Raw genomic sequence first — 27584 nt, 5'->3', positions numbered from 1 at the left:
GATGACAGCAAGTTTGGATGCAAATATATATACAGAGGTTAGATTTCAGACCAAAGATTAACACAAATTACCATGACAACACGGGCAGATGGCAATACAGATTAATTACCTCTCGTGCATACCTGGCTCTGTGCACGTTCCTCCCTGCTATGCATTTCATCTCCCGGTTAGTCATTTTTCAAATCAATAATCGGCTAATTGCCGCGGATCGTCGGAGGATACGTGATACCCTCCACTCATCTTGTAGGAGGCTCTTTCATTTCGAAGTCCGTAATGCACACACCTGCTGTAGCATATCCTTTCTCCTCTATTCCTATTTCTCTCTCTCTCACTCTTTCTATGTTCTTGTAACAATATTGATACAGCTGCTCTGTAATGGTGATGAAGACATTTTACTTCAGCGCCCGATCGCAAGACGTTTTGGCGGACACCTGGTTCCATGTTGAGGAGGACTTGTGCCTTTAAGGATTGTACTTTGCACGCAACTGCCACGAGTAGTCTTGTTAATATTTCATATTTTTGCCTTTGTTGTTGTTCTTGCAGTCCTATCCCGCCTTGTGTGTTCATGAGCGTATTTCATGCTGCCACTTTATAGTGGAAAACATTGCAATGATAGCGTTTCCCTGTAGACATTCTTGAATAGGGGCTCCATATGCTGTCTTCTGCGTCGATTTACCTAACCCTCAAAGTACTGTAAATAGTTTTGGTAGTAGGGCCTATTGATGTCAAATGTAATCACAGTGTTGAATCTTGTTGAATCAAACAGACAAACAAACAAACAAACAAACAAACAAACACAGGAACCTTGGCTTTGCAAAAGCAAGTCTTGAAACCTGCTTCAAATTTCCACACGTTCTGAATCCATGGCCTTTTGTATGTGTGTGTGTATGTGTGTGTGTGTGTTGTTGTCTGGGGGTGGAATGGGGAGGGGTAGGGTAAGGAGGTAAGGAGATAGTGATGGGGATGGGGACTGTGGAAAAAAAAAAAGAAACCTACTTTACGCTTGCCTATTTCCGTAAACAAGTAGACTCGCACACGTCAGTAGTCTAGACTGTGCACATTTGCACACGTGCAAACATGCAAGCAACTTATACACGCACTGGCATGTACACACACACATTGAGACAGAAAGTAGTACGTTGCCAAGGAACATGATGTCATAAGCTTCTGTGAGTCATGTGTAAAATGTAAAACCATATCCCCTACTGAAGAGAAAAGAAGAGAGAGGGGGGGGGGGGTATAGAGCTTCTCCTAGTAGTGTCTGCAGCATCCACTTGGTGAAACAGAAGGGCGCACCTATGATTCACTCCAGCATCAACAAACCATCCTCTCACCCCTTGTTGTGTTCACACCCCCCCCCCCTCATAAAAATTATTCCTGCCTTGTCTTGAGCAGCAGTGGCATATTACATGCTTTATCACCCACAACGGTAATTTTGGCGTTGTATGCATCCACCCCTGGGTGAAATCTAATTTCCATGGCTTCCCCCTGTTGCCGTGGAAACAGTGGTGTCTCCTCAGTAGAGAGAGAGAGAGATGTTTTCGTCAGCACGTGGACACCCCTGCCTCTCATTCCCATTCCTTTTGACTCGGTGAATACAGTCATGTGTTTGAAAAGGGGGTAAGTTGTGAATTAATGTTGGGAGTGAAAGGAATATTTTTCTCTGAAGCTTAAAGGAAGACTAACTAGTATACATTAAAGGTTCCCTGACAGCTGTTTACTCGGTGACTTTGAATGATATGAATATGTCTGCAAATGGCAATTTTTAGAATTTTAAAGATCAGAATCTGATGTAATCAACAGCAGTCAGGTGGAAGAAGCATCATAAGGCGCAGTGTTATTCACCTTATCATGACTAATGCACAAGCTCACAAGAGAGAGACAGGTCTCTTTAATAGAATAACACCTTTAATAGAACCCTTACAATTATGATGGTCATGGCTGGGTGGAAAATATCCCAGGATTGAGAGTATGATGAGGAAAGATCTGGAAGTATGATGGTTATGGCAAGGTGCATTCTAAATCAAAGTATTATTGCTTATTTCAGCTGACTTTACTGTTGATGACAGCATGAAAGGCAAGAGACATTTTGGAAGGGTTGAGCTTTATTATAGCAGGTGCAGAAATATTTAAAAAAAAATGAAATGATTCTAAAACATTTGATACATTTCAGTCAAGTCAATACCCGACTTTGTGATGCGAAGACATAATCATATCATGAAACCTCAGCATGGACACAGAACCAGAAATAAATGTCAGAGGGCCTTAAAGTTTCATGTTTGCCCATCCATACAATCATGTAAGAACTATCCCGCTTATCGCCAGTGGCAATAATCTGTCAACAAAACTTTGCATGCCTGAAATGTGCCAAAAATGGTGACCCTTACCCTTGTGTTTATGGGCTGTTGCTGAATGATGGGATCAAATATCTCAAGATTATTTGCTCCTGCAGTCACGCACTCAAATGATCAATTATAAAACATTAGGGCCTACATAAAAATGTAAAACAATATGCTCTCAGATTGCAATACTGTCAGCGTACCATTTTGGCCAGTACTTTGCATTTTTGACATTACCCAATCAAAATTGTACTATCACAGTGTTATTTCATACAGTTTTTGTCCATATAAGTTCTGTTTTCATTTTAGAGCAAAATTTGACAGTTTCTGCAGGTGTATGGAAACTGAGTGCTACCTTTAATTCTTTACATTTGTATGCAGTGATACCCTCATACTTCTTGAATCAAGAATTCATTGTTCCAGTAACTGTGCTCAAACAGGACAAGTCTGTCACATATATTGGTATATTCTTTGGTTTATTGATTCTTGGTATATTTTGTTTTTTTATGCTAATGATGATGTTAGTGAATTTGTGTGTGTGTGTGTGTGTGTGTTCAACTTTATACATACTTGAGACTGACCCGGATTTTTGTTCACAAAGCACTCGCAAGGTTTCATGCAATTGTCTTTGATGCTCATCGTGCCGTGTGGAGTGCCTGGTGCACATGAATGAATCTGTTGTTTTCTGCATATTTTCTGCTATTTTGATGCGATAGAGTAGTGATGGAAAGACTCTATTTGCTGATGATTAAGAAATATGGTACGGTTGACTTCAGAATAAATTGGCTCTGAAGGATAGACATTTTGTCACCGTCCTTGTAAAGACCAGGCTTCAGACATTGATATGATACATTCTGTGCATGCCATGATTTCACAGGCTGTCATTTTGAACCATACCTCCAGCTGAGTCTTGCCTGACATAGCTACAACTGATGATGGCAAGCCATATCTATATCTGTGAAGTATATAGCTCAGTTTAGATTCCTACAGGTTATGCAATGAGACCCATCTATTTTAAATAAAGACCACCCCCAGGAAAACAGAAAAGGTATCTTTGTGGGCAGGTAGCCATTGTAGACAGGTTCATTAAAATGCAATGGGAGTGAAGCAAAGTTAGTTATCTTTATGGGCAGGTCTTTAAGAGAGACAAGTTGTCACTTTAAATGCAGGTTGACAATGTATCCATCAACTTGAATACAGTCCAACCTCAATTTGCCCGATCGGGACCAGAGCCCATCCTGATAGGTGATATTGCCAGATAAGCGAGATATGCTCAAAACGTGACACTTGTGAGCAAGTTGTGTTTTGGTTTACATGAGGTAAATTGTTAACTTATTACTCAATGTTATACAAATAGTGCATGCTCTATGATGCACTATACTGGATTAGCGAACGACAAATACTAAATTATCCCGAGTGCTGTTTTGTTTCACCGAGGCCGCAGGCCGAGGTGAATAAAACTGCACGAGTGATAATTTAGTATTTGGAGTTCTATAGTCCAGTACTGGTGCATCAATAGAACAGGCACTAATTGTTATAGTAAATAGGTCCCTCGATCTACATGTTTTTTTCCGTAGGTCTAGGCCGTAGATCTAACATTAGACTCACCGTACCGGCACTTAACTTACACTTAACTTACAAATACTAAATTATCTCGAGTGCTGTTTTGTTTCACCTCGGCCTGCGGCCTCGGTGAATAGAACTGCACGAGGGATAATTTAGTATTTGGAGTTCTATAGTCCAGTACTGGTGCATCAATAGAACAGGCACTAATTGTTATAGTAAATAGGTCCCTCGATCTACATGTTTTTTCCATAGGTCTAGGCCCTAGATCTAACATTAGACTCACCGTACCGGCACTTAACTTACACGCAGAGTTAACCGCAACCTTGTTTACGTACACATCCACAGCGCACGATGCTAGTACAGCCGCGTATGCGTATTGCACATCACAGAGTAGATTCGCGAATGATAAACTGCTACATTCTGCATCCAGTGTGCTCTACGCGCGCATACTTTGAAATGCTTGGCCCTGTCCTACTACATCCCTCCCTGCGCGAATCTCTGCGTACATAAAGCGTAGGAGCGCGCTGTAAGTGTTCGGTATAGTGGCACGGCCGTTCACTATACCAAAGTTTTACACAATCATGTGATGCAATCCAACCAATCACAATGCAAATTTTACTCTACCTATTTACTATAATGATTTCAAAGATATTTGCATGCTTCATACAATGTAATTTACATGATTTTTAAAACAAAATGGAATATGAGTGGAAATACACTTTCTTCTTGGTCTCTTTGTTCCTTCTAGCAACATTATATTTGTTCGTATAAATGTGCAAATAGTGATCAACATTTGTGTTCTGACTTTCTCAATTCCTAGTATTTGCAAGAGAATTGTTGCTTTCTCTGTTTAGTAAAGGTTTGCACTGAAAATGCAAAGACAAATCATGTGCCAGTCTACGCTCATGCAGTACAGGGATTGGGAAAAATGTAACTATACACAGCCCAGACGCTGTATAAATAGCGACAGGGCTGTACCGGAACGGCCCACAACACAAAGAGAGCTCAGCGGTCGCTTTACGATCGCTTTGAGTTTTGATACTTGACATCATTTTTTTTGTCACCTCTAACTCATTAAATGTAATCTTCATTAATGACACTACATAGCTATGTTATCGATATTGACATACACATTTCACAACTATTAGAAAATGAAGATCATATGCAGCATGTGCGAACGGTACATCTGATAATCGGGAGGGACCGTGCGTGCTGCTACGAAAGAGCGCACGCACGCAGTAGATCGCTGCACTTCCAGCCATTCACGCCAACTTTACATTTGCTGAGTGGTCAACGTGCCATTTTGAATTCTGCAATGATGAACCCCGACGGTCGGGGATTGCGCTAGAAAGTGCCTTTTTTTTTTTTTTTAATGGACTTATCGTGAGGGCTCTCTATGGACTTATGTACCTTCTGTAATATACCCGGTAAGCATGCACTTTATGTGAGTAACATACAAATGTCTATACATGTAAGTAATGTATAAATTGTTATAAGTTTTGTAGTTGTGTTGCGGTTCCCCACTTAGATGGCGAGGCCCTGTCTGTCTGATGCTGGCTGTGCTTTGCACAGCATCTGGTCGGGCTTGGAAAAATGATGACCAGATATAACAGAGGTTTGACTGTACATGAGTACACCTACATATTGAAATGGTTCTGTATGATGTGTAATCATGGAAAATCATCCTTAACTTCGATCAGCAGTTTATATCACTGACATATCACCAGGGGTATAGGAGATACAACCATTTTATTGTAGCAGGAAAATGAGCTTTATAAAGCCTGTGTGTAGCTGCCTTTGCATTGATTATCATCTTGTTTTTGTCTTTGCAGCATTTGGAAATGCCAAGACCAACAGGAATGACAACTCATCCAGATTTGTAAGTATGAGATTCATCTTTCCAAATTTTTCTCCTTCAAAATGCAGTCAGCTTGAAAGTCATTACAGCAACAAAAAACATAAACAAACAAAAAATTACCCTGCATTGTCTATGCTGATCATGGCTGAATAACATGGCCTGTTTTGAACACTGTAATCAGGAAAATAAAATCTGTGACCCTCTGTGGGGGAAAAAAAATGTATATATATATATATATATATATATATATATATATATATATATATATATATATATATATAATAGTTGTAATTTGCAAGGTTTCAACTCATTCTTGCCCATGCCATCACTTTGTCATGAGAATAGAAACCAGAAGGGTGATAGCAGGGTGCAATGTCCATTTAGTTGAGTCCTTCTTGCGCTCAGCTGGCCACAACATCCTGTGAAGATACTTTCTGTTCCCTTTTGCAAATTCCTTCCTTCCATTTCCATGACAATTCTGATCGTATATCAGCTGGTAATATGGGTAGACAATATAGGGCAGTACAAATTATTCCCACCTTCCCTCTTCCATGGACATTCATCAAATGCTCCATGCCCTACTTCTGGAACAGGCAAGTCCACCTTCAAACTACTTGTTCAACAGTGATTTGTAGTGGCCCCGGACAAGCAGGCATGCAGACTGTAATACCCTGATCTACTTATACTTGCTAATCAAACTACTGCATGATGTGTGTACAAAGAGAGGACCAAATAAATAAAACTATCCCTTGACAAGGAGTAAGGCAACATTTAAATGGGAAGTTTCCCAAATATTAAATGATGTCAAGAATATATAATAAGAACTTCAAAAATCTTTATTTCACATGAAAAGTACACATGCACATGAACCTGATACTTGGGACATGTTCAGGTAAATACCAATTTCCATGTCTTGTCCCAGAAAACCGAATTATTGTAAAAATTCATTTTGTATTTTCTCTACATCATTAAACTAAGTATTCTGACATCTCATTGTTGTAGAATTCTACTCCAGAGATGACAGCACAAAATTTGATGACAGAAATGAATGAAATATGTTAACAATCTGTAATGTTTGAATTATCTAAAACTTTTACAAACTGTTTCACTAATCTTTCTGCTTCGACTAATCAAGGTGTATGTTTTTTTGGGAAACATCCCCTTTAAGGCCATGTAAACAAGTAGTAGTCTTTACCGGCCCTGCCTTTCTGATAACCCGGTGTCTTGCTGTTCTGGATACTTCTGGTTTCCCTTTCCCTAATTTGCCTGACCTTTCCATTTCCTTAATTTGACCGTGTGGGGCCTTGTTTGTTTCAAAAAGATATGATATAACAGGATGTCCTCTCCGGATGTCGGCGATATGAATCTCAATGTTCTCTCTGAAGATTTCATGTAGAAGGACAAAAACAGAGAGAACTACAATATACAAAGGAGATACTCTGTAACCTCTTCTGTGTGAAAAAAACAACAACAACCCAATATTCATTTCATTCTTTAAGAACAGACTGGTGAAAGGTTTCATCTCCGATGTTTGGTTAATCAACATCGATTCTGACATCCAGTCAGTACGCTGTTATGCGAAGCAGCCTTTCTCATTGCTTATTTAATTTTCAATTGAATTATAGAGGAGGAATATGATAAAAGCATCATTTAATGTAAGGTCATAAGAAAATTCAAGTAAACTGTTAGAAATAAACAGCGTTTGTGATGTCATTTTGATAAACCTTCTCTGCACAAAGATCATGGTGTCATCATTTTGAAACACAGCAGGAGCAACCTTGCTGATATTGTAGATATGCCAAGAACAGCCCTGTTGTGGTGATAAGGCAATCTCATATTCATACATGATGCAACCAGCGAGCTGGAAAACATGCATGCAATCATAGAATTGACTGCACACAAAAAAAAAGAAGAAGAAAAAACAAAGATTGAAGACTGCAAATGCATCAAGTCAGCACAAAGTGATTACCAATCCCATACCAATCAGTTACAATGGGCCATGAAACGATTATGATTAAATTCGATCAGTCAAGTTCAAATTTCATTGTATTATCAACCTTGCGTATGGTAATGTCTTAAGTAGATGAAAAATTGTTCTAACCATTCCACTGGCAATGAAATTGCGACAATTTTCTGTTGTGCCATTTTTCCATTCTTTCTTTAGGTGTGCACATTATATGTAACACCATTAGAGATCGCATAGTGTCAATGAATAGACTTTATGTACACTTGTGTACTAGGTAAAATATTCTTTTTCGGTTTGCATGATTTCCCTTTTGAAAGAAATGCTAATAAAGAGTTCAGAAAAACATCTTTTTTTTTTAAAGTGAAAAGTAGTTCATATTTCAACAACAACAGCAAAAGTCCATACAGATGATGTGATTTTAATGCATGTATGATATGCTAAAAGCTTAGAATGAATAGTTTGTGGCCTTCAAAGTGATTGCTAAAGTCCATGTCATGCCCTTCATTAAAAAAACAAAGAAGAATCAAAGCTAGGGGAAATGTAGAGGCCAAGTTGCCACTTTTCTCATGGAGCCTGTTGTGTTTGCCTCGGGATATGGGTTCGCGGCAATGTTGATTCCTCCTCCACTATGTATTTTTCCCTCTGTTCATTTACATTCGATGAAATTCATGAGATGAGAGGTTCGGTAGGGTGTGCAGAAAGAAAGTTTTTGCCCTCTTTTTGAGCCCCTGCAGTTAAAGTCACTTTCATTCTTTGTATTGCAGTGGATGTGAAAGTGAAGTGAGATATCATTGGTACAGATACATCAGGTGATAAGATTGGAAACAACAATCGTAGAATTTGAGAAAAAGTTCTTTGAAGTTCAAAACAACAAATATAATTTCTAAATCATGATATTACCTCACCCAATAACATATTCAGATGATTATTTCATCTTTTTTTTTTTCACAGCAGCAAAGTATCTGCATATTCTATTTTCCTTTTATTCTAATATAGACAACAAAATCAAAGGGGTAGAATTTTAGGAAATATCAATGTATGATTGCATATCAAATTTGATATCAAATAAAAGTGTATGCATTTATGATTTTCTATGTGATTTTGTATGTGTTTTTATGTATGTTATATTGACATACATGTGATATGATGTCTCGGTCAAAGAATAGAGAAAAATTTCTTGATATCAAGGCAAGGTACATATGCCAGTCTTGGTATTACTCCTTTAAAGGGATGGTACAGTCTCAGTTGAGATGGGGCTTCATGTCTCCAACGTTTTTTTGATGATGATTTTTTTTTTCAGATAATGAGAAACCTCTTATCAAATATGAAATATTAATGTATAATTCTAAGAGGAACTCAAAGTTTATTTGATGAAAATTTGTTTTGCAGTGGCTGAGATTTCCAAACAAGAGTGATTCTAATAAAAAGTGGGATCCACCTTTTATTAAGATTGCTTTGTTTTACCTTGTTTCTAGATATCTCGGCCATTTCAAAACTGATTTTCATCGAATAAACGTTGAATTCCTCTAGAGTTGTTATGCTCTTTAACATTCCATAAAGTGGTTTCTAAGTATCTTGCAAAAAGTTAAAAGCTGAATCCTCACCTCAACCGATACTAGTATACCATCCCTTTAATGTTTGTCTTTTCCTCTCCGGCAGGGAAAATACATGGATATCGAGTTTGACTTCAAGGGAGACCCAGTGGGCGGTGTCATCACAAATTGTAAGTGCATCACAAGGAAAGTGCCTTCAGGGTCGGAGAATGCATCAACAGAAAATTAGAAATCATATGATGGCGTATTGTGAAAGTGGACATTTTTGAGGTGTTGACATTTTCACGCATTATGTGCAACCAGACACTAGCGCCAAAAAAAAAAAAAGCACGCAAATATTTTTGCTTACCAATGGTTGATGCCTTGATTTCGTGGAATTAAAAACGCTCAAAACTCATCTTACCCGGCCGAGCGCGAAAAATTACTCGTGCGAAAATATCCACTTTGACAATATTTAACCTGGCACAAAGAAGTCTGTAGTGTTTTACACACTGGCTAAAATCTCTTGCGTGGAAAGGGTTAAAGGGGATGGCTAGTAACTGATCAGTGGGAATCAGTGGGAATGCTGGAGGATGATTGTTCCAATCCTTGTGGGATTAATTTAAGAGTACATAATATGTCTATTTTGTGAAAATTATTTGCTTCAGAATGATCTCATATTCAAGTAATGTGCAGTTGAATGTTTCCAGGTTAGCGTGCCTGGTCAGTGACAGGGCATTAATCTGCACATTACTTGAATATGAGACCTTTCTGAAGCAAATAATTTTCACACAACAATAGATATATAATGTACTCTTAAATGAATCCCACAAGGATTGGAACAACCATCCCTCAGCATTCCCACTGATTCCCACTGATCGGTTACTAGCCATCCCCTTTAAGTTGCCAAACTTCTAATTCAGACACCAATCTTTCCAGTGATATGTGATTAGTCCCACTCCATTTCCATCGACCTAAAATAGGATCAGTGATGGAAGGTGGCTGCCAGATTAGCACAGATTTGCAGAAAACTTGAGCTCAAAACTTACATGCAGTCAAGCAAGAAGTCAACAGAAGCACTTTAAAACACAAAAGGTCAGATCAAAATATACCATAGCAGCGTGCCTCATGGAACTGAAAAATATTGAATTTCAACACATTTTTAGACTTTAGAATTTGGACTGGAGGTAGAATTTATCATTTCTAGGCCGAATTACCCTGCTGTCAGCTTCCAGCAAGTTTTTTTATATTTTTTTCCATGTAAGAATGGTGGCAAATGAAACTGATTTTGCGATCTAAAAACTAATAACTCTTGTGTGTGAATGGGCCTATCCCTTGTCATGTATTTCCTCACTGACCAACACAGATGTTTTGAAACTGTCATTAAAGTGCAGATTATGTAATCTTATTAACCCCCTATTATGTCACAATGGTCTCCATGAAGGGGGGGGGGGGGGGGGGAGACTGTCATTTTGTTTTGCCCAAATAAAATTTGTCTGCCTGATATTGTATAGTCAAGTTTGGGTGGGAATTGACCAAATGGCCAACAAGAATGTCTTCTCTTCTTACAGCTAATTTTGTGATGACAAGAATTATTTAAAGTTGCAGTCCTTATTTGTTTGCCATTCACATGATAATGAAAAGCTCATAATGTAATGTTATGTCTCCCACTAAACTTGCAGTAGTTGTATTCGTGTTCAGTTTTATGCAGACATGAAGAATAATTCTTTGAATTCTAAATATTTACATAAAGTTTGAAAGCTTGGGGATATTCCAAAACTTGTATATGGTACATAAGAAAGAAAGAAGGAAAGAAAGAAAGAAAGAAAGAAAGAAAGAAAGAAAGAAAGAAAGAAAGAAAGAAAGAGAAAGATTTTAAGAGTCATTGCCTGTCATGCTGAAAAGTTATCCAGAAACAACTTCCCACTCAGCTCGAAAGTGTTGAAAATCGGGCTGCAGCCTGCAATATTTGAAAGATGCATCGTAAGTCACCGAGTGATTATTTTTCCACCTCCCCTTGGTTTCAATCCTGTCTCCCGAAGATTTATTGGAGAAGTCGAGGGTGATATCACAACCGGAAGGAGAGAGGAATTTCCATATTTTCTACCAACTCCTCGCGGGGGCGCCAGAGCTTCTCATGAGTGAGTACTGCGGAATTTGTCTTCCACGTGGTGGTTCCGTTACCACCACCGTTGGTTAAACTGTGGTAGTTGTTAATTTGTAATTCTTCATTTTGACTCCAGTAACTTAATGATTTTTTTTTTCTCAAAACTTATCATTGTGCAGCACTAGGATGGGGGAAATCTCAGATGATCACAGCTAAGACAAGAAGAATACCAAATCAAGTGACTTTGGATAATGTTGAATCTTTAGTATTTTTTTTTTCCTGTTTATCCCTGATCTGACAAAAATTAAGAAATGTAGAGGTCGCATGTCAGAAATATAAGATGATATATACTTTAGATAATGTTGAATGTTACCAAATAATAATAAATCTTTAGCTCTTTAGAGTGTTTTTTTTTCTTCATCCCCCAAACTGACACAAAATGAAAAAAAAAATGTAGAGGTCACATGTCAGATTTGTCACTTCTTGACTCCGAAGTCGGTGTTCAATAAAAAAGGTCATTATCTAGGGATGAATTATGATTGGTCAGTGGTCTTTGAGTTGAAGCAGGGGTCAGGTCATATTTTGTTTTTATCAGTTTGATGTCTCACACATTTTTGCAGGAAATACAGAACCTTCTTTCTTTTTCTTTTCTTTAGTTATTTTTGCATCGACTCTTGTAATGATCAGTGGGTTGGTGTTTAAAGGATTTGTGTAACTGTTTTACTTTCATAATCAAGTTTGCCAATGATATAACTCACTGCCTTTTTTAAACAAAGGATGTTCAGTTCAAATTTTATTTCATATTTCCATTTTCTCAATGATGAGATTACAAAATTATTGACAACAAAACAAGAATACAAAATATATACAATCATGTCTTTTGATTGTAGAAGAAAAAAAAAATATACTTGACACAAATGTACATGGTCATATCGTGTGAAAATGTCACTAGTAAGTATAAGAAATATGATGGGGCCTACATGTTGATTTATTGCTCAGTGAAAGTGGTCCTTTGTCATGAATTAGTGTGAGAAAAAAAAAAAAAAAACTTGTGTGAAAATAAGAGCAGGACATCACCTGATTAGCAAGTAATGATGTCTTGAAATGATGAATGTGATGATAATTCCTATATTTTACACTTTAAATGCATTATGTATTATGTGAATGCCACACAGTAGTGCTTGACTCATAACTTTTGGGCATTTGCATTTCTTGTGTCTGTCTGTCTGTCTGTCCGTGTGTCTGTGTGAAATGACTTTGTCCTACGACTGTATCTTGAGAACAGCTTGCAGGATTATAGTGAAGCATGCATGAATGAGCAGACAAGGATGAACTGGGCAGGCGTTAAGATGATTACCGTAAATGGGAAGTCTCTCACAGAGCTGACACTTTTGCAATTTCTTTCACTCCTCTGGAGTAATGCCCAAAAATAATTACAAGCAATTATTTTGTAAAAATGATATGGAAACATATGTGCACTATACTCTCGTCCATGAAATGATAAAGAAATAAGATTCCTCATAATTGGTCCAGTGAACAAACTTAATCATGTCGCAGTTTCCACTTTGACAGAAGGTGGGGAATTTGAATGCGAGAACTTCACTGGTTATATGTTGCAATGATTTATGAAGCATGAAATTGAATTCAATCTTAAGTGATGAATGGAAAGACCAAGCTCAGGTATTATTACCAATGCCAGTGGAATATAAAAAAAAAAGGGGGGGGGGAGGGGAAGAGAAGGGGAGAGATCTATTAAGTGAAAATGAGGAGCCGAGGTACATCATTCTGTTATCAGTGCTCATTAGGTTTAGCATGCTCCTTTCCTCCTCCTCTGGTCAGCTTGTTCCGTGAGTTACCCCGTGGCAGGAGGTTAGGGGGGAAGTGTTACCTGCTGGGCTCTAGAAGGGGCATCCCTTTTCGGTCTGTTGAGATGGAGAATTAGGTGAGGGGATTGGATGGGATTGGGGGTGGGGGGAGACACACATTTCCTTGTCTGACAGAAATGACTCACCCCAGCTCCACTTTCAGTCAGGAGAGTAGTGTTTAGATTATCACGCATGGCTGCTGGCATGAATTTTTGCCCTACCCTGGCAAGCATGGGCTTCATCCCCTTACCTCCCTAGTGTGTAATCAACAAGTATTGTCAGGGATTTTGTTTCTTAAGCAATATCTTCCCCTACCCTATCTACCCCACCCCCCCCCCCAAAAAAAAAAAAGAAAAAGAAAAGAAAGAAAGCATTCATATACCAGCTGTGGGTAACTTTTTCCATTTAATTTCACCTTAAAGTGCAGTTGACAAATTGCGAGTTCAAGTGCAATTGGCCAATTGCGAGCTGAACTGCATTGCACAATGGAGGATCCAAGACATAGAATCATATTCCAGAAATTCTTGTTTCATATCTCCCGAGACCCCTTTCAGTTTCAGTTTTTAAATTAGAAAGAGAATTATCATTTGTTTGCAAGACAGAAGTGGCTGCAAAGGATTGGTGAATGTTTCACACTAGTTGCTGCCTCTTGAGGGGAGGGCATGGCATATCTGATATCCTTGAATACTGGGAATTCTATTGCAGCTATTAACCCGTTGAGGACGAGTCCCGAGTATACTCGGGCAAGCGTCTATGGGAAATGCGTGTTGTAGCAAAATCAAACCGTCCTCAACGGGTGAAGGGAGCCATTGTCAATGTAACAATAGCATCAAATTGAAGACATCTCATATTCCATGAAAGTGGGAAATACTTTCATGACAGCTCTGCAATCCAACCCCCTGTTGGATGACCCACTGGTAGTCAAAGGTGTCACATACACTGTAACTTCTCACATCACCATCAAAATCCAGTGACCTCTTGGCTGTTTTTTTGTTTTTTGTTTTATATGTATAATATCGATATCATGTGCCATTGTTTTGTAGGGTTCACTTCTGTTATATAATGGTATATGTATTGCGATGACATTGAGTATATACCGTATGCATATGTATGTCTTATGATGATTATGGTAGTGCACTGTTGCTTTTCTAGTAGTTGTAGCATGCAGTGTTTGAAAAAAAAATGTGAGAGTATGAATTACGACCATTGTAGAATCAGCAGGAGGGCAGCAGTGCTATCTCCTATATGAATGCTAGCTTCCTGTCGCGGCTCTTAGATACCGGTTACAGAATTATAGCATTTCTTTTTTTTTTTAAAGTACGATTTGCGCCACACGTGGACGTAGTGTGTCATCGCAAAATGCCAAGGATGCATTGTCGGTAGCACTTAGAATCTCATCATTGCTGCCGCTGTGGCCGTCAAGGCTTACCCTAAGAGGTTTAAACTCTTTATTGTCATGTTCACTGGAGTGCATGTCCTCTTTCAGCGGTTTGAAGAGGAATTAGCTCGAGTTCTGGCCTTCAAGTTTTCTTCAGACAAACTGTTGTATCTTTGAGGCTGAAAACTGAATGCGGTATGAACCATAGTGCCAGTCAGTCGCTTTTTGTTGTTCTTACATTACGGTGGATGAAATTTGAAACTTGAAATGCACAAATTGCGTGCAGCACGAGACTGCAATGTAACATCAGGAGACGCAATTCCTAGTATGCGTGAGGCAGACTGTTAGATATTATACAATCACTGAGGCTTTCCATAAATCAATAGTGCCCTGTAGGAAAGCTAGGGTAATTGGATTATCGATAACTCTATCTGTTTTGAGTTCTCTGCCACATACTGAGCAGTGGAGCAAGAGATATTGGATTTTTGGGGGGTGGGTTGCCTATCTGTCTGTCCATATTTGCATAATTAGCTGTTTTTAGTTTTCATTTCCTCTGCCACATACTATACTGTATAGTGTGGTGCAATAGAGATATTGGATTTGGGCCTTGTCTGCCTGTGCATATTTGCATTCACTATCAAATTTTGTTGTTACGATAGGTTAAAACTGACTCAAGACGTTGTCTGCTGCGGTGAAGCTTGTAATGTGTGTATTGAGCACTACTGGATTGAGAGGCATTTTTTTTAATGTGGAATTTATCAAAGAGGAGATGATTTCAGCTTTGTGTCCTGAAAAGGGGGTTAAAGTTCAGAGGGCACATTCAAGACCTGAAACTACACATTTTGTCCATAAACTTGTAAACCAAAAGATGTTAAACAATCCAAGACAGTGCCAACTGTGCCACAAAAGTATGCCTTGTCAGGGCAATCAAGTCTCATGTTCAGATTAATCCCAGAAAAACTGAAGGTCAGGGGTCAAAGGTCAAAGCTCAGGCTCAAGATCAAACTTTGATCACATAGAATCAAGCTCGACTGTTTGCAGCCTTTTTTGAGAGAATCGCTATCTTGCGGTTACCAAACTAGTCCGATGTCAAGATAGCGCGCTATCTGTGTAGTGAAGACGCAAATAGCGCGCTATTTGATCGGGAAAATTTCCCCCGAAATCTTGGTCTAGTTCGTGAGCTAGAGCGCTAATTCGTGAAATAGCGCGCTATTTCGGGTGCGTCTCCATCAGCCCGAAATTTTCTCGATCCCTCCACGCTTCTGGTTAGCCAGCTGGCTATTGAAAGCGCATGTACAAGCTAGTGATTGTGTATAGTGCATACACTCACGGCGTATTCAAGGATCACATGTGTGTACTAGGCCTACTGTTGTTGACTTCTTCTTCTGGTCCACTCTATACCTTAGCTAAAGATTCTTGCAGATTGTGTGTATTTTGGATTTGTTTAAACATTGCAATTCGTTCATTTCATATAAGATGTGTCACTGGACAGAAGAGTAGCGTTATTAATATCCCTTTGGAGAGAATTTGCTGTACTGCTCACCTCCCTGGTTGTAGTATCGTAAATACGGTGTTGTAGGAGATTTTGAGCGGGAAATCCACTTTCGAACAGCGAGCTAGGCAGAGTAATGGTGCAAAGTGCGCATGCGTCAATTTTCGGACTAATTTCCCGAAGAAGGCTGTTCGAGCTGATGAAGACGCACATTCGCTCTATCGGGCTATTTTCTCAGACCGCAAAATGTCCCGCTATTTTGAACTTCGGGCTGATGAAGACATGCCTGTTGTGAAAAGTAGCAGGTTAACTGGTGTGGATTTTTTCCTCCCTCAGTGGTAAAACAAATAAACCAGATAGCCAATCACAAAGCTCTGAGTTATTGAGACACCTGCCAAGAGTGAGGAAGTGAAACAGGGACAGATGAGCCATGTCAATATGAGAGGATTTGAATAGAGAAGAACAGGTGATAACACATGGTTAACATTTACCAGCAAAGATGATGACTGAACAATGTATTTTCTGAAATGTATCCATTTTTTTCTAATGCTCACAAGATAACAGTGAGCAAATAACACTTCAAGTGACAGTTACAATATTCCAGTGATTTACAGTATGGCATAAGTTTGAATTTGTTAACTTTTGTTTGTTGGTTGTGCATTTGAATCTGGATGTATGGAAAGCTTTATTTGAAGAGGGAATATGCCTTTCGAAATACCTTTGTACACTCTGCATCTGCAATTATATTCTTTGTGTTACTGCAGAGGAATTGGAGATGAGCAGAGATCCAAAGGACTACTTCTACCTCAGCCAGAGTGGAACCCACATCATCGACAACGTCAACGACCGAGATGGATTTGCTATCACACAGGTATGCACTGTAAAGCAAGATTTTTTTGCGGCATGAAATTTTTGCATATAGTGTAGACGAGAACTTTCACGTGCATTTTAATTTTGTGAATCTTGGTGAAATTTGCAAAATTAAATTGCACATGAACATTTCTCGTATTACTGTAACAAATCCAAATAATGCACCCCTCCCCCCTTACACACACATACCATACAAACTCACAAACACAGGGTTGCTTTAAAGTGTCATGTCCCCAAAAGAAGAAAAGATGTGATTTTTAGGGCTTAAGTACCATCTTGTGAGATCTTTCTATCTTTTTCCATACATCTAACCCAAGTGAAATGGGTATATAGAATTGCAGAATTTGTAGAAAATGTCCATTCTACTTACAACTTGTCATCACAACCTCTTTGATGACTCTTGTTTCAGTTGCCTAGCAACATCCACTCACAGGTCACCATCTATACAAGGCAGGTAATGACAGGAAGGGATTACATCCTAACCATCTTCCTCTTTTCTCCTTTGGAACAAAACAAAATAAATATATCAGGTTTTGATATAATTTCTTGATTCATTCCTTTCTCGTGTCATTGCCCCACATTGGCACCATTAACCCAGAATCATTGAAGCAAATCAAGGAATACCAAATGCTGACTATTTGCTTTTGCTGCTGACAATAGCCACTCTGGACTTTGGCTGAATGGAATGAGAAAGAGATAGATAGATAGATAGATAAATAGATAGATAGATGGGAAGAGAAAGAGAAATAAAATGAGAGAGATATAGATAGAGAGATGTAGATAGATGGATAGATAGATAGATAGATAGATAGATAGATAGATAGATAGATAGATAGATAGATTGGATAGATATATGGGATAGATAAATAGATAGATAGATAGATAGATAGATAGATAGATAGGAAGATAGATAGAAAGAGGATGAGACAGACGGACAGACAGAGAGAACGAGTTAGAAGATTTGATAGTGAAGATAATGTTTGAAATGAGTGAAGAGGAGACAGAGAAGGAGAAAAAGAGAGAGGGAGAGATGGGGAAAAGGTGTGAAACAAGAGCACGAAGGCAGTCAAACAAAATGACGAGAGTTCAACACCATTTGCAAGGAGTATATAAGCGTTGTCTGCTGCCAGTGGTTCAAAGAAATATGTGATTGGGTAACCGTAGATATACAGGCATTCAGTTAAGGTTAAGGGCATTTGCATGAACTACACTGTATGTACAAAATATTTGTTAGACTTTGGGCTTTCTTTTTTTTCCCCTTTTTTTGACAAGGCTGCAAACTTGAGTTGTTGTTGCCAAGAAAGATGCACAGAACAATTCGATGCCATTCAATTCAATTCATGATAGTGAATATGTTTGACAGGGTCTCCCTCAAAGCATGCGTGCCTCGTAAAGTTGCTCCCAAAGCGCACAATAGATAGTGAATAACCTTTTGCGTACCTTGAGTTCTGCAGAGTGTGCACTCGTCCGTGTCATGGCATCAGAGTCGTCAACTGGTAGCACAGAATGATGATTCGAGTGCATTAACCTTTTGCGTGCTTTGAATGCCAATTGGCAGGGAAAACCGTGACGTCGTACACACCTTCCAAGGACCCTGGCAATGAAAGGGTTAGATTTCTTTCCCTTATCCTACTCCTCATTTAATGAGTGAAATCAGTACACCTACCTCTTTCAATAGATTCTTAATTCTCTTTTCTTGAGCAAGTCACTCCCTTGTACTGTGGATGTGTGAAATGAATCGGTTTGTCTAAAGAGCCAGCTGCAATTGAGCCATACAGTCCCTTGCTCGGGCTGGAGCTGTTGTGCATGCTTATATATCACTATTCATGACACTATATAAACATTCCTTACAGTCACACAGACATCTGTATTCCAATGTTTGTGTGATGCTGCTGCTGCTGAAACCAATAAATCATATCAAATCAAAATCAAATCAAACCTTAAAAGAAGGCAACATCACATATTCTCTTGGATTTTAAAGGTAGGGGATACCTTTTACAGACCTCCCAAAATGCAGCAAAACATTCAATATGAACCTCAGGGGACTTGTTTAGGCCACTGCTGAGAAATTTGGAAGTCAACAGTTATCTACAATTTGAATAATGCACAAAACTCAACTACTCAGTAGTTCTGTGTGTCAGCCACACTTAAGCCTTTTTGTTGCAGTCTTCTGTATTTTTTTATCTATAAACACAAATCTAAAAGTATAAGAGCTGATGTAATAACATATAGAGTGTGTGGCAAGAATGTATATAGAAATGTTTGTAAGTTTTGATGAACTTTCTTCACAAAATATACATGATGGACACACATGCAGTGCATGGGTCTGCAAAGGTAGCCTAGTAATTTACTGGAATTTACGGTGAGCCCCGAAAAAAATTCAGTTCAAAATCTAACGGTCAATAAAAATGTACTAAATGTTACCTTCCACTTTCAATACTTTATGGGAGTTTCTAAAATGATACTCTCTTCAACATACCACTGTATTTATACAACTCTTCATTTAAGGCATGCAAATGGGATTCCCTACCTTTAACATCATCCGTACAAAACATTTGAGCATGCCTATACACACAGTGTCTACACTTGGGTGCTTTTCTTTACTGGATTTAAAGGTTAGGATCCTAATTTGTTTTGGTCAGTGGCCGCTGTGGGAAAAGGCAACATTTCAGAAATAACCAAGGAAGCATTCAACGGTCTAGACATGAGGCACCCACAGACACACAGGAATTCTACTTATACATTTGTTTTTCTCTTCTTTTTTTTCCAAAAATCATAAACAAGTATAACAATTGTTCTCTGAGGTCACTGTTCATATGTAAACATAACATCCCACTCACAGACCAAGCCGATATGATAAGTACACATTTCTTTTCCTTTGTACAAAGCTTGTGAAAAATAAAATGAGAATGGGAAATATGGGGCTTGTGCAGCATATGGGTGTGTTTGTTTGGATGGAAGCTGTTGTCCACAATCATCACATCATAAGTGTGCTCTCGACTGACGTTAATGACCCGATAATGTGTATATAAAGATGCTTTCGCAAACTGCAGTGGCATATCATTCTACCTCTATGCCCAGTTTGATACTATAGATCGTCGGACTGTGGTTGTAATGTTTTTAAAAGAAACAAGGATGTAACGCAATGAAATATGCAATTAAAAAGGATATTTGTTATATATTTCTTGATGTATTTAAATAGCGGAGGTGGAGATGTTTTCTGTATGATTTTAAAGGCAAAGTGGAGATCCAACAATGTTATCATGTGTTTCTCTTTCAGTTTCAGTGTGTTTTATTTCTCGACTTGTACAGATGAATCGTATGACAAATCAATGATTTTCTCTTCAAATGTGATACAGGAACTTTAGGGAATGAATGTAATTAAACATATACCATGTTGTTTAAACAGAAATTTTTGAGTGAGTAGTTTGTGCTCCCTTGGGTAAGATTGATATTGTATGTTTTTAATTCCATGAAATCAAATCATAAAATAGTATTATATATAACAAGCCCCCCCCCCCCCAAAAAAAAAAAAAAAAAAATATGCATGCTCTATTTTCTTGCTAGTTCTTTTGTCACATGAAATGCACAAAAATGTCCACTTATATTATACAGTATCGGTTTGTAAGAAACAGGTGGAGGAGACTCATCTATCTAAGCAGTTTGTTTGACTGAGATAAAGGCCTCAGGGCTATATGACATATGACATATTTATGATTCTCTTATACTAAAGGTAGGGGATACCTTTTACAGACCTCCCAAAATGCAGCAAAACATTAAATATGAACCTCAGGGGACTTGTTTAGGCCACTGCTGAGAAATTCGAAAGTCAACAGTTATCTACAATTTGAATAATGCACAAAACTCAACTACTCAGTAGTTCTGTGTGTCAGCCACACTTAAGCCTTTTTGTTGCAGTCTTCTGTATTTTTTTTATCTATAAACACAAATCTAAAAGTATAAGAGCTGATGTAATAACATATAGAGTGTGTGGCAAGAATGTATATAGAAATGTTTGTAAGTTTTGATGAACTTTCTTCACAAAATATACATGATGGACACACATGCAGTGCATGGGTCTGCAAAGGTAGCCTAGTAATGTACTGGAATTTACGGTGAGCCCCGAAAAAAATTCAATTCAAAATCTAACGGTCAGTAAAAATGTACTAAATGTTACCTTCCACTTTCAATACTTTGTGGGAGTTTCTAAAATGATACTCTCTTCAACATACTACTGTATTTATACAACTCTTCATTTAAGGCATGCAAATGGGATTCCCTACCTTTAAGCCTAGATGGATAACATGACGGTAATATAAGTGGAGAGAGATGAATAGGAGAGGACATAGAAGGGGAGATATGAGAAGGGAGAAGTTGAGAGAAGAAAAAGGATAATAACAGTGTTCAGTAATTTGAAGCTATGTTTTAATCATGCGCAAAATTTAACTTTATCTCACAGTTTGTGCTTTTAACTTGTGAAAGTGGGTTATTGTATGGTAGGAAGAGTATAGTTATGATGTTTACTAACATTAAATTCAATCAATTATATTTTCTCTTTTAAAGTGATTGAAGTCTTGAACAAATGTTCACATGTTACAGAAAATTAGATTTTTTTTTTCTGTTTGCACTTGAACATCATTCTTTGGATTTGTTTTGTTTGCTTGGGTTTTTTTTTTTTTTTTTTTTTTCTTTTTACTTCAACCTAAATACATTGTTATGAAGATGAATAGTGTGTATGCAGCCTCTTCTGCTTGAGTAAAGTGATTGTAATGGCAGGAACACTGCTTAGAGCAGTGAGCTACTCACTTCATATCTTCCTCTTATAAAGACAACATTGTGGAAATATTTCTCTGCTCTATCCAACCACAGAAAGCCATGCAGATTATCGGCTTTGCAGATGAGGAGATTCTGGCCGTCTACAAGCTGCTGGCCAGTGTCTTGAAGCTTGGTAACATCAAGTTCAAGAAATATACAACTCACAATGGTACAGAAGGAGTCAAGATCATGAACCAAGAAGGTGGGCTCCTTTTTTTATACATACAGTCAACTCTGCATAAGTCGACAGCACCTATGTCGAATAATCAGTGAAATTATGAAGGTCCCAATTTATCATTTATCTGCATACGCCAAAGTTGAATGTGGCCGAAGTCTAGCTGTTTTCCTAAGTACCGTGAAGATCGACTTATGCAGAGTTGACAGTATTCTAATGTTTTTCTTTTTGTTTTGTTTAGTGACTGTCAAGCCCCTCTAGGCATGACAATTTTGGTTTTCTTGTATTTGGCAGATCTTTTGATGTAATTTTCTATTTTAGCATTGCTGCCCTGATGATCATATAGGTCTACATGTACCTTTGAGGTTGTCTTGGTAGAGTGAGATACATTTTTGTAACATTATTAGTGATTTAGAACAAGAAGGACATAGATGAATGACCTCAGAAAGGAGGTTTAGGTCTTTCTGGCTCCCAGCCAGTGACATTTGTGATGTGAGCGTGCAGACACCACTTTGTTTTGTTTTACTTTTTTTCATTTTTAGATAGTTTTTCACGTTTACCTTGATAAGTGCTCATCCACGAAATGTCAATTATGTGTGAAATTGTCTGATTTAATAAAATTTGTTTTAATACAGCTGGCTGCATTTTTAGATCTTCATGCCTTCTTATCAATAAGCATGAAAAGGTGTAATTGAGTTAAGCAATTTGCCAAAAATCAACTTAATTAGGTCCCATCATGCCATAGCTGATTACCGTGTTAATCTCACTGACAGCCTCTCATTAAAATTTGTCTGGCAATGCATTTTGGCAATCAAGGAAAGTTAGAAGCACTTTTTCTTTTTTAGCCATGAACATGCACTTTTGCAATCTAAAAGTTTTGCCTTTTCTTTATCAAGGAGAACAAAAAAATCATTTCTGGACAAGGATGCTCAAACTGAGCAGTCAGTTACTGTAGGTGTCCTTGAAACCACTGTCTCTCCAGGGTATGTAGTAATGAGTTCTAAATTCAGTGTTGATACAAACAGTGACAAATGTGGAGGACTACGAAGGACAGGAATCGTGATTATTCTTCGGTGTAAAAGTAATCTATGTTACCAAACCAAACACTCTATGAATATCAGTTTCATCATGATAGCCTTTCTGAAATCTCCAGACACTTGCTTATCTGTGCTAAAGGTGTTTACAGTTGAAAGCAAAATCAACTTAGACATAATACAGAATCCCCCCTCCCAAGTGCTATCAAGAGTGAAGTGTACTTTTAAAAGTTGTGTTATTTAGCATTGACATAGTTTAGCAAAAGCACTTGTTTCTTTATGAGTAAATGATAAGCCTTTTTTAAAAAATCATTCTTCATGTTTGCATTTCCATTCTTTCATATTTCGAGTTTGTACATTGATGTATACTTTAGGCTTTTTGTGGTTCTTCACACTGTCAAAACAAACATGTTGATTTCTGTTTAATAGCACTGCTGTAATGTATGCAGCTATATGTACCTTGTGGACATTTTTTTTATATTTTTTTAGGGCTGTGTTGATGTGAGAAAAGATGCAAATTGTAAATCACAAACAAAGAGACAGGCAGACAGGCAAACAGACATGCACATTAATAAACATTTGTGCATAAGTTACCCATACCAGTGACGTGGTAATTGTATAATAGTTGTATATAGCATAGTAATTTGCAGTCCAGCATTGCTGTGGTCAATCTTATCAAAGTTCAACAGTCTGCAGCACATCCACAGCTAGAATCCCCAATACCTGCTTTTTTGTAGGGAAATCAAATATTTGTACTAAGTTTGGAATCCTCCCAGTAAAATGGCCAAAGTATGCCTAATGATCACAAGCTCAGTGATGGTTACTTGGGGCACTTCAAACCCTTCTATTCCTCTGCCGACCCTGGGTACACTCTGACCTGTAGCCTATTGGAGCTATCCACAGCACTTGAATCTGCCTATTGACACGGCATATCGACTGAATGCAAGCATTATTCGATTCACAATTTTTTTTGTTACTTTTTTTTTTGGGGGGGGGGGGGGGGACACCTGACTTATTCTTTTGGACTCATCCAGCATTCCACAATTTTCTTCTGCAAAGAAATAACAAGAGTTGGAGAACAGACAGGAATGGGGAAATGTTCCTTTTCAGACTATATAGGCTTACAGTATTATCTGAAGCAAAATAGGGTCATACACTCCAGGGTTACTCGCTACAATACACTTTAGATGCAATTGTGCTGTGTGAAGCATTATCACTTGTAGAGACGTAAGAATAGACTGACATTCTCAGTACTTAACTCTGTTTATCAAAATCTTATTTTAAAGAATGCCTCAATTTGGCAGAAATGAGGACTCGATTTTGATCTTGACCTTATCTTTAACTTTTGTGAGAGTTTTACAATTCTTATCTGACCAATGCTACTGTAGTGCAGAGAGTTGTGTTTTTTGTCTATTTGAACTATTAAAGCAGATGATGTCAATGGCAATGAATGTTACTCATGGGTCATGCATTGTAGATAATTATTGATGAGACTCAGTTTCAGGACTGATTACAGACTCTTTGCTTTGCTCTACTGATCGGCATTCCACCTGCGTCCTCTGTTTGCTAATTGAAGCAGATGTCCTGAAAGCTAACTGTCATTGAAAAGAGATTATATAATGATGATCACCATATTGCATCACAGAGGCTATTCCTTGAGATTTATGCATTGTTACACCCACACAAAATGACAAAATTGCCTTTGTTGTTGTTTTGTTTTGTGTTGTTATTTTTCATTTTTTTATTATTATAATTTTTTTTTTTTTTTTTTTTGGGGGGGGATGGAGATAATTAACCTTTTGTATGCTTTAAGTGCTGATTGGCAAAGAAAACCCCATAGCATTGTACACACTGTCCAAAGCCCCTGACACAGAGAGGGTTAACGAGATGCTGACAGCAAGCAGCTGGCATGTGTAGGCCTACACCTTAATGCATGGACACATAAATTATTAAGTTATGTATTGTCAGCTGAGAACCAGAAGGGCACTATCATGTTTTAAGATTTGAGCATAAATAAAAACAAAGCAATTCATTTTAATGAAATAAAAAGTTTATTTAATCAAAAGTTGGTAGATTGAAAAGCATCGTTCCAAATATAGGGTAAAAAAGTCTCCTTGTGGTTTTAATTTTTCACATTTTACTGAAAATGAAAACAATTTGAAATTGACACCATAATGAAGAGGAAATTACACTCTACAACATGATACCAATAACTCAATACCCCCCCCCCCCCAAAAAAAAAAGGGAAAAAATTTAAATACCCCCCAAATTGCGATAAAGCCCTTCTGGTTCTCAGCCAATGATATCTGTGCTTACATTTCCTCCTAAATCCTTCATCTTTGTAGAAATGGACAGTGTCTGCGACCTCTTCCAGTGCGAGAGGCACAGCGTGATGGGGGCGCTCACCAAGCGCACCATGTACGGGGGCAAAGGTGACAAGGTCACCACGTCGCTGAGCGCCTCGCAAGCGTTCTACGCCAGGGATGCCCTGTGCAAAGCCATCTACGACAGACTCTTCTCATGGATTGTCAGAACCATCAATGAAAGCATCAGGGTAGGTTGTCATGGTAACATTCTAACTTATAGATTCCAACAGTCATAGTTATCCTCATGTGATAATGTAGCTGGATCATTTTAACTAACCACAAAAATCATGCATCCAGCTGATGTACTGCGAGCAGTAAGTCAAGGCACAATTTTTCTTGTAGCCACTCAGTGTGATTTAGAATTTTGCCAGAAAGGTATTGGATTTTAGCATTTCAAACCAGATACATTGACTTTCGTGTAGGAAAACCTTTCAAAGCATCGAAATATTGTGATTATTGTCAAACATTTTCTTGCAACAATTATTGATCTTTACTTTCTTTCAATGCAACCTAGCTTTCTACAGAACATTTATGCATACTTCTATGAAATGAAATAAATGAACGCTCCGTCACTATTTTCAAAATCCATCCCATTTCCGGAAAGATTGCATTGTTGTCTTTCTTTTTATCATCAGAAACTTTGTGAGTAGAAATGATGTCAAATAAGTAATTCAAAATCTCACCTCCTCTCTTCTATATACTCTTCTCAGGTGCGAAAAGGAGCTGCCAAGAAAGTGATGGGTGTTCTGGACATCTATGGCTTTGAGATCTTCAAGGTGATTTATGTCGGATACTTCAAAAAAGCTTGTCCCTTGGCCGTGTATGACTTTGTAATCCCAAAGAACAAAGTTGTTGATTTTTGCAACATGAAACAGTAGGCCTATTTTCTGTTGTGTATCACTCCACAACTGTGTATGTTGTGAAGCGAAAAATCATGTCATCCTGACTGATTGTCCATTTATGTTCTGACGAGGCCAGACCAAGATAGCTGTGGGATACTATCTAAAGATATGGCCAAGACTCTCTGCTCATCTGAAATAAGATTACTCATATATTAGCACTGTTAAATATTGCCCCATCAAAAAGATTGTCATCAAGAAGGGCAGTTTTTTAACTGAATCATGTGGCAAAGACTTATATCAGTAAGTAGACTATGATGTTATTTACCTTAAGTCTGAGGGTGGCAATATTCGAGACAAAATAGACTGAATTTTGCTTTACATTGACTTATACACTTTTTAAGCACACAGTGGTATGAAAGTCCTTCCCAGTCCAGGTGATATCAATCGAGACCTCTTAACCAAATCAAACGTCAAATTCGTAGTGCCCACTAGGTTATAATGACACTTACACATATATGCTATACAGATATGTGCATATTTTTCATATTTTGTGATATATAATACAATTTACCTTTCTGAAAGCTATTCTACTATAACCCCCCCCCCCCCCCCCGTGCTTAACATATCCAATGGCTGTATTTACTGCCTGCAGAAAAACTACTTTGAGCAGTTCATCATCAACTACTGCAATGAGAAGCTGCAACAGATCTTCATTGAGCTGACCCTGAAGGAGGAGCAGGAGGAATATATCCACGAGGGCATCGAGTGGACCCACATCGACTTCTTTGACAACATGACCATCTGTGACCTGGTGGAGAAGGTATGATATAGACAGATAGATAGAAAGATAGGTAGATAGACAGATAGATAGATAGATAGATAGGTAGATAGGTATTGTAGATATAGATAGAGAGAGAGAGAGAGAGATGTAGAGGGTATACACTCACCTGTGTCTCACTTGGGTGCCATACTGCTCATCTGTTGTTAAATATTGAGAAAATACAGCAAGCACTCCTCTGGTAGTGCTTCGAATTTGATATGATTCGAATTTGATATGATAAAAGAAGCATAGCACGTGCTTTACAAAAAATGTTAATAGAGGATCTGAGAACATGATTAAGATGAGAAGCTCTTTATTTTTTCTGTCAAGTCAACTCATAAGTTGTCTAATCTTAAAGGGGATGGCTAGTAATTGATAAGTGGGAATCAGTGGGAATGCTGGGAGATGATTGTTCCAATTCTTGTGGGATTAATTTAAGAGTGCATTATATATCTATTGTTGTGTGAAAATTATTTGCGTCAGAACGGTCTCCTATTTAAGTAATGTGCAGTTTAATGCTCTGTCACTGTACAGGCATGCTAACCAGGAAACATTAAAC

At 38.1% G+C, this 27584-nt stretch overlaps 1 protein-coding gene across 1 annotated transcript in view; it reads left to right on the top strand.

The window, feature by feature from the left end:
* The window catches only part of LOC140237844 (unconventional myosin-Ia-like), a 73792-nt gene that overhangs the window by 26561 nt on the left and 19647 nt on the right, over window positions 1–27584 (top strand). The window contains exons 5-12 of the mRNA XM_072317773.1: window positions 5738–5784; window positions 9389–9452; window positions 11304–11402; window positions 16868–16974; window positions 21843–21990; window positions 25343–25551; window positions 26074–26139; window positions 26858–27025. Coding sequence (XP_072173874.1) covers window positions 5738–5784; window positions 9389–9452; window positions 11304–11402; window positions 16868–16974; window positions 21843–21990; window positions 25343–25551; window positions 26074–26139; window positions 26858–27025 — 908 coding nt within the window. The remainder of the gene's footprint in view (window positions 1–5737; window positions 5785–9388; window positions 9453–11303; window positions 11403–16867; window positions 16975–21842; window positions 21991–25342; window positions 25552–26073; window positions 26140–26857; window positions 27026–27584) is intronic.

Source organism: Diadema setosum, chromosome 14, assembly GCF_964275005.1.
Source record: "Diadema setosum chromosome 14, eeDiaSeto1, whole genome shotgun sequence".
NCBI lineage: Eukaryota > Metazoa > Echinodermata > Echinoidea > Diadematoida > Diadematidae > Diadema > Diadema setosum.
Note: the sequence above shows the minus strand (reverse complement) of the source record. Positions and strands in the feature narration are given on the sequence as shown.